The sequence below is a fragment of the Acanthisitta chloris genome, unplaced genomic scaffold (genome assembly GCF_000695815.1).
Source record: "Acanthisitta chloris isolate BGI_N310 unplaced genomic scaffold, ASM69581v1 scaffold14630, whole genome shotgun sequence".
NCBI classification, from domain to species: Eukaryota; Metazoa; Chordata; class Aves; order Passeriformes; family Acanthisittidae; genus Acanthisitta; species Acanthisitta chloris.
Genome location: NW_008652367.1, coordinates 5128 through 13484, shown reverse-complemented (window position 1 = coordinate 13484; position 8357 = coordinate 5128). Strand labels below are relative to the sequence as shown.

Genomic DNA, 8357 nt, shown 5'->3' with positions numbered 1-8357 from the left:
CCCTGTGAGGGTGGTGAGACACTGGCCCAGGTTGCCCAGGGAGGCTGTGGCTGCCCCAACCTTGGCAGTGTTCAAAGTCAAGTTGGATAAAGCCTTGAGCAACCTGCTGTGGTGGGAGGTGTCCCTGCACAGGGCAAGGGATTTTGACTAAATGATCCCTGAGCTCCATTCCAACCCTTAAATTCGATGATTCTATGACATATCTCTCTGCTCTGTGCAGTGTTTGGTACATCTGAGCTTAAGGAATAGAAGGAAATACTTCAAGGGAGGTGCAGAGGAGCATCACCACCTGGGAGATGCTCCTAAAACCCCTGGGCATGACAGGATCATCCCCTGGGGCACCACAGTATGTTAAGAGGTTGGAATGGAACTTCAAGATGATCCAGTGCCAACATCTTCCACCAGAGCAGGTTGGTCAAGGCTTTATCCAACTTGACTTTGAACACTGCCAGGGTTGGGGCAGCCACAGCCTCCCTGGGCAACCTGTGCCAGTGTCTCACCACCCTCATGTTGGGTTGATGGTGAGGGTTGGACACCAAATGATTTTGCAATGTCCATGTTTTGCTTCTGCCATGCTCTGGACCCCACGAGCGGTTCCCGAGCTGTCGGCTCCCGTTTCATGCTCGGCTTCCTCCCCTCCATTTAGCCTTTTAGCAGGGGGATCAATAAACCCACATTCAAACAGTGCCTGGAACCTCATCCCAGCCACCCTCAGCATGAAGCAAAAAAAAATCCAGAGGACAGGGAAATCAGATTTGGAGCTTTAAAGTCATCCCATGTTGGGGCTTTTCTCTTGCCTCGGGGGAGATGATTTGATGGTATGACCTGAAGTCTCAGCAGAATCAAAGCAAAACCTTGTTTGATACTTCATCATTGTTCCTGTTTTCTTCTCAGCTCCTGTTCGATTTGATTTGTTCTTCCATGTGGAGCAGGGTTAGGTCTGGAACAAGGCAGAAATGAGCACAAGGTGCAAAATTTAGAGAGAATTAGGGAATGCTATTGGTATCTCCTCTATCTGGAGCAATGGGGATGTTTGTAAGTGCATTTCTGATTTCATGCCCTTGCTTAAATCCCATTTTCCAGGCATTTACAGACCATGGGAATTGTGAAGCTGAGTGTCCAAACTGATGGACAATCAGCTTTTCCCCATCTCCCATCACTTACTGCCTGCCAAACCCAGTATTAATCCAGGGATGAAACCTGTTCCCATGCTGTGCTGGGATCCATCCTCAGTCATTCCAGGAAAATGGAATCAGGATGTTGGTAGCTGCTTGTCCTGGAAGGAGAGAAACTAAAGGAAATTAGATTTCTTTCCCCAAATACATGGAAATGGATTAGCTTTTATTAAGAAGTCTCACCTGGAGAGAGGGGGAAGAAGGAGCTAAACCAAAATCCCTGGAGCCTACGAGTTCCAGGCAAAGACAGGAACGCTGTTACTCCTTAAATAACTGCTCATCCCATTCCCTGAGCTGCGAGTTTTACCTCCTCCATTTGCAAATAAACCCCCAATTTTGGCCACAATGTGTTCAAACAGTTCAGAACCAGAACTGCTCAGCTCCAGTGGCTCCTGGCTCTAGCTGCATTGGGAAAATACCACTCAAAAGTGGCTTTTTTTTTCAGGAATGTGCTGGGGTTTGGTTCTCATTTAGTTAAAAAGCGAAGGCTGGAAATGGTCAGAAGAGGGAGACAGAGCCCAGTGCTCACCACCTTTCCCTATTTGGGCATCCACATATAGCAAACCGAATTCCAGCTCCCAAAATACTGATAAGAGTCACCAGAAAACTTTGTTTCCTTTTTGGTGTGAAAAACCTGAGTTTTTTTCCTTCATTTTTGAGATCGCACAGAATATTCCGAGTTGCAAGATCCACAAGGATCATTGAGACTCCCAACTCTCCTGCACAGAATATTCCCCAAAAATCCCCATTATCCAAATACTCCTGGAGCTCTGGTGCAAGATGATTTCTTTTGCAGCTACAGCCACCCTGGAGTACAGTGGGATTTTGGTACATCCAGAGAGAAAACAGCTCCCTGATCCATCCTCCCTCCCCTGCATTTGATTTCTGGCTCCTGGGGAAGCTTTTCCATGGGTAGGTTGTGAATGAGCTTGTGCTGGAACAGCCCTGGAACCTCAGCAGAGGATTTCACTGGGGTTTTTTGATAGAAATACACAGATTTTTGCAACTCCTCTGTCTGAGGTTTCCCAAAGCAGCTCAGCTCACTGCTGAGCTGTTTAATTCCCACATCCCTAGTGATGCAAGAGGCAATTGCCACTTTGATCATCACATTGTGCTGAAACAGAAATGTTAGAACAGGTAACTCCTTACCTGGTCAGTAGAGGTTGGTCTCCAATCCCGTGGGCAGCACATTCCTGCATTAAATCCATCTTGGTTTTAAGGCTGGGCTCTCCTTTTCCTGGTCTGGGATTAAAAACTGAAGCCATAGTTCATGAGCAAGAGCTGGGAATGTTCAGAAATGTGTGTTTTCCTTCTGTGCAAGCCATCGTGATCGAGGAGGTGCAAGTTTTGTCTCCCTGGTGATCTGATTCCTGGAAAAGCCCTTTGGAAAAGCTCTTCAGAGAAAGCTGCTCAGTGATTTCCTTCAGCTGTGCCTTTCTGGGGCCTGGGCACGTCTGGGGAGCTCTCAGCAAGCCAAGATTTTCCAGGAAAACAGGCTAAACCCAGCTCAAAAGACACCCCAAAGCACAACAATGATGGGACCACCTCCCTCCCTGTGGCCCAACCGCGTGAGGAGACTGGAAGCAACTTTGCAAAACACAACTGAACTTCCATTTATTGTGTAAAAAAACCACCCCAAAAACTCAAGGAAGACATGTACAAATGCTTCAAAAAGGCCAAGGGAGGACCCTTGGGAGCTCACGTGCCTGCACAGTGACTTGTGGGTTTGTAACCTTCCAGTGTTACCTTACAGTTCCCCCAAAGTATCTCCAGAACCTGAGACGACACGTCGCATTATTTCCACGTTCGACGTCTCTCCCTCGCTGCTCCAAGCTGCTTTTCAGTCCTCCTCCTTCTCACACTTTGCTGTGGCTGATGGTGCCTTCCTCCTCCTCCTCCTCCTCCTCTTCCTCATCCCTAGCATTGACAGGGATGTAACCTCCTTCCCTGGGCAGGCACCAGCACCAGCCTGCGCCGCTCAGATCCACCGTCCTGAAGCTGAAATCCCTCATCTCCAGGATCTTGAAGTCAACAGTGTCCAGCTTGGAGTAGATCTCATTGAGCTCTTGCCAATAGAGCCAAGCCATCACCAGGCCAACCACCTGCAAAATGTTAGAACCACTGTAGTCATGCAAACCTTTCCTGAGGGTCTTCTCCTGCAAGGGACGTGGCACCAAACCTGGGCAGGAGGCAAGAGAGGACAATACACAGTAAAATCATAGAAGGAAAGAATCATATAGAATGGAAAATCCCTCTGAGATCATCAAGTTCAACCCTTAATATACAAGTAACAGTAAAATCATAGAAGGAAAGAATCACATAGATTGGAAAATCCCTCCGAGATCATCAAGTTCAACCATTAATATACAAGTGCCAAGGCCACCATTGACCATGTCCTCAAGTGCCACATTTACACAACTGTTAAATCCACACTGGACACTGGAATGGACTTTCTAGGGAGGTGGTGGAGTCACCATCCCTGGAGGTGTTTAAGGAGAGATTGGATGTGGCACTTGGTGCCATGGCCTAGTTGACAAGGTGGTGTTGGACTTGATGATCTCAGAGCTCTTTTCCAACCTGATTGACTCTGTGCAATATCTTGGCAACTCCTTCTGTTATCCAATGGCCTGGGATGAAGTTATTTTACAGCTTCACTTAATGTTGGACAATGCTTAGAGATGTCTCTGTTTCTCCATGTAGCCCAGAGACATCACTCCCATGTGGAACCAGAAAATCAGATTGTACTAATCCACATTTAACAGCAAAGACACTGAGGATTTGAAAAGTTTTAAAATAATATTTCAATGTGTGTCAAGCTTAGCTTTATTTACTGCCATTAGCTTGTCATCCCTCAGCAGATTAAAATCCTACTGCTGCTCCCAGGAAAGCTCCGAGCGAGCAAAACCCTTCGACACGACACATTTCTAGGCAAATGTGTCACTTTTTCCACCCAAAACCAAACCATAATTCCAAAAGGATTTGTGTTTACACCACAGTGAATGCAAATGAAGCTCATTCTGCAAACCCAGGCAGGTCTGGGGACATCACTCCTGCTCCTCTCCTCCCACGACGATGCCAAGTCTGAGTTCTCCTGGTTCAACTGGGGATTTCTTGAAGGGAATTAAATTATCCCAAGTTCTCCATCAGAGCCTGAATCCCACAGCCTTCCCTCTCCTGTGAGTTATGGACCAGCTCCCATCCCAGCTTGCCTCTAAATATCCTCCTCCTCTTAATGAAAACAGAAAAAGCTGTCAGGAATATGAATGCATCCAATATCTCCAGCACCAAGGGCACTGTGTTTTCCAGAAGTAAAGAGAATTCTAACGCAAACGTTGATTTTATTGTGCTGAAACATGAAGGAAGAAGTTGCTGCAGAGGAACATGTTAACAAAACGTAGCAAATGTGAGAGTAAAAAAATTAAAAAGCTGTTTCTCTCCCAGCCCTGTGATGGTAATCACCACTGAGTGTGCAGAGAACTGCTCAGGAGTTACTACTTGAGGGGCATTTTGAGTTAAGAAATTGCCTGTTCTTCCTGGCTGGAATTCAGCACAGTATGGAAAGCACCACATGCCCAGTTCAGAGCTCTGTGCCTCTTTGGGCAGCTGCAAAGCTGAATCCTCCTCACCAGAAATATTGGCTCATCAAGCTTTCCCCCAGCTAATGAAGTAAAAACCAAGCATTTCTCTTGTATTGACTTTTCCTTCCATAAACTGATATTTATAGTCAAGGCTCCATAGAGGTCATGGACTACAGATGGAAAAAAAAAATCCCTTTTATTCCTGTTTTCTACTACATTAAGCAGCATCAGCCACTCGAGAATCCACCAGCCCCTGGAGCAAGAGAGATATTGAAAGGCAAACAAAGCACAAATTAATCTTGCACAGGAAAAAGGAACTTGGGCAATCCAATGCCCTTTGCAGGAAGAAACACTGAACATCACTGTCACCAAGAGATGAAGATGCCAAACTGCAAAATGCAAGTCTAATGAAAGGGAATTAAAGAGTGGATTTTCTGGATTTATACTCTGAGGAGGAACATCTACCCCTACCCTGACACCTTGTTACTCTGGAGCTGCTCCCAGTGTGGAGCTTTGGAGCTGGATGCAATCCCAAAGTGAAACAGAGGCAGATGTTAACCCTTGGCAGCTGGAGCAGGATTTGCTGAGGTCAATCTTGAAGCTGCTGAAGGAAAAATGCATGAGCTCCCGTGGTTTATTTCAGCCTCAAACACGTCTCCTCCACGCTGCAAACCCTCAGACAATCTTGCTGGAGGCAGGAAAGATCAGGGTGCAGCCAGCAGAAAACAAATTTCTGTGCTTTGCTGCACCTGCTGAAAGATCTGGGGTTGCTTCATAATTAAAGACAACGAGGACGAGGCCATGACAGGAATTTGCCTGTGACTGCCAGGGACTAAATTGAAACGTCTTTCTGGAGGTGATATGAAATGTGGCACAGCTTGGCCTCAGTCTGCAGCTTGGCTGAGGCAAAGGGCCAGGGGAGGGAATTGCTGCTGGAGAATGAAACATAGGAAAAGGGAGGGAGAACATTAAAGGTGTTCAGAACAGTAATTGAGCTGCTGCAGTTGTGCTTCACCCTGATGGAATGAGACAAATGAACACAACTATTTTCCTCCTTCTCAAATGTTTTTTTTTTCCCCCAATGCCTCATTCAAAAAAGGCAGAGACATTCCTGAGTTTGGAGGAATCAGGAAATTACAAACTCCCTCTGCCTTGCACCAGCCAGGAGGGAGGCCAATTGCCACACAATCCCAACCTTGTCCCCAGAATCCTGCAAGTTTTCCACCAAGGTGGTTTGCAGCTCCACAGAGAGGCACATGTCCTGTGTGGGACACCACAAATACCCAAAGGCCAAAGATGGGAATGGTCAATACATTCGTGGAGGAATCAGGAAATTACAAACTCCCTCTGCCTTGCACCAGCCAGGAGGGAGGCCAATTGCCACACAATCCCAACCTTGTCCCCAGAATCCTGCAAGTTTTCCACCAAGGTGGTTTGCAGCTCCACAGAGAGGCACATGTCCTGTGTGGGACACCACAAATACCCAAAGGCCAAAGATGGGAATGGTCAATACATTCGCTCTAAGTTCACAAATACCCAAAGGCCAAAGATGGGACAGGTCAATATGTTCACTCTTCCCAAAGTTCACGGCACTGTCACCTCCTCATGCCAACTGTGCCAACCCTTTCCCCCTTGGATGGGCAATTCAAGGACAATCTTTCTGCTGGCAGCTGCTGAGGATGAAGCTGTTTCTGGGCTGACAGCTCCTGGCAACACAGATGGCCATTTAGAACTCAATTCCTTCCAAAACTTGACAGAATCAAACCCGATGTATATTTCGAGCCCAAAACTCAGGAGCAGATGGGGAGAATGAGGTTCTTCAGCTGAACAGCATTTAGCAGCATGACAGCAAAATCACAACGCTGCCTCAAAAAGCACTTGATATTCATCAAGGCTCAGCAATCTTTACTGCCATCCCTGCTTTGCCTCCCCATCCTTCCCAATTAAGAGCCTCGTGTTGGCAGGTTAATGGATAACACCACAGGCTGCACTAATGGGCTGTTGACACCCCACGAGGAGGAGGAGAGCAGTGGCCTCGGTCCCAACACTTTCTCACCCCATTTCTCTGCCCCAGCAGCACAGCAGACATCCATTTGCATGTTTTGAAGCAAGCACTTGAGAAAGGTGGGGAGTCACAGCCAGGATCAGGCACAAACTGCTCCCCTGCCTTGGTGGCTCATTTGGACCAGCTAAGAATCTTAGAATCATAGAATCAACCAGGTTGGAAAAAAAGCTCCAAGATCAGCAAGTTCAACCCTATCGTGGTCACTAGATCATGGCCCTAAGTGACACATCCAGTCTCAGCTTGAAAAACTCCAGGGATGGTGAATCCACCACCTCCCTGGGCAGCACATTCCAATGCCTGAGCACTCTCTCCCTAAAAAATCTCTTCCTAATATCCAACCTAACCCTCCCCTGGCAGAGCTTGAGTCTGTGCCCTCTTGTCCTGCTGCTGTTGCCTGGGAGAAGAGACCAACCCCCACCTGACTCCAACCTCCTGTCAGGGAGTTGTAGAGGGTGATAAGGTCTCCCCTGAGCCTCCTCTTCTCCAGGCTGAACACCCCCAGCTCCCTCAGCCTCTCCTCATGCCACTTGTGCTCCAGTCCCTTCACCAGCAGCTGCACCACATATTTCCCCAACAGCTTCAGCTTTACCCAACCATTATCCTGCCTTTTGTTGCAAGCAGAAACACAGAAAAAAAAAAAAAAAAGAAAAAAAAAAAAGAGAGAAAATCACTTCATTTTCATTTAGATAAAACTCCAAATCTGGAAAGCATCACCAAACATCTCCAGCAGCAAAGCCAACATTGCACTCAACCCAATGAATGGAAAGTTTTGGCTTGTCAGTTTTGAACTGAAGCAGGAAAAGGATCAAATCAGCACCAAATCATCTTAGTTTTGTCAAAATTAATTCAGGGAGGATAGAAGAGAGAGATTTGACTCACACAGTGCTGCAGCAGCCCAACCCCAAATTTCTCCTCATAGTAAGTCTCTGTGATGAAAAGCTTCACTACCTGTGCTGGAAGATGTTTGGCTCCTCAGGCATCCCCAGTGAAAATGGATTGCATGAGGCCTGGCAAATACTGCTACTTATGCTTTGTTTGGGATAATATTTATGCTCTGTTTGAAGAGAGCTGTAAAAACAAATAGAAGAGGATTTGCTGTGCTGACATAGGCAAGATTTGCTTTTCGATGCTGTTACTGGAGCAGTAATTAGATTCCAGGAGTGTTATGAGTCAGCCAACACCACAGCTCATTTTGCCAAGGATCCTCTAGAAAACACTGTGACATTTCCTGCGTAAAACACCAATCTCAGCTACGACTGGAGAGGTAAAACTCACCCGAAACTCAAAACTTTCCTCCTCTGACACACTGCAAGAAGCTGAGAGGATTCTGACAGGATCCACCACGTACCTGTGGAAGCAGCAGGGAGCAAACCATGCCCAAAGTGGCCTCGAAGTTGTCCTTGAGCCAGAGCCCCACGGCGTGGATGCAGCCGCGCACGTGGATGATGCTGAGCAGCTCCAGGCGCTGCAGGAAGAGCAGAGAGAGGTACCACGAGTTGTGTTGAGCCCTTGGGTTTGGGGGGAGATGGTTTTTTTTTT

General features: G+C 47.1%; 1 protein-coding gene across 1 annotated transcript in view; it reads right to left on the bottom strand.

Annotated features, from left to right (window-relative positions):
* Positions 1–3031: 3031 nt before the first annotated feature.
* Positions 3032–8357, bottom strand: part of LOC103804514 (tetraspanin-15-like) — a gene marked incomplete at its 5' end in the record, with an annotated part of 9983 nt that continues 4657 nt past the window's right edge. Inside the window, 2 exons of the mRNA XM_009077130.1 lie at positions 3032–3277; positions 8167–8283. Of these exons, the coding sequence (XP_009075378.1) occupies positions 3032–3277; positions 8167–8283 (363 nt within the window). The remainder of the gene's footprint in view (positions 3278–8166; positions 8284–8357) is intronic.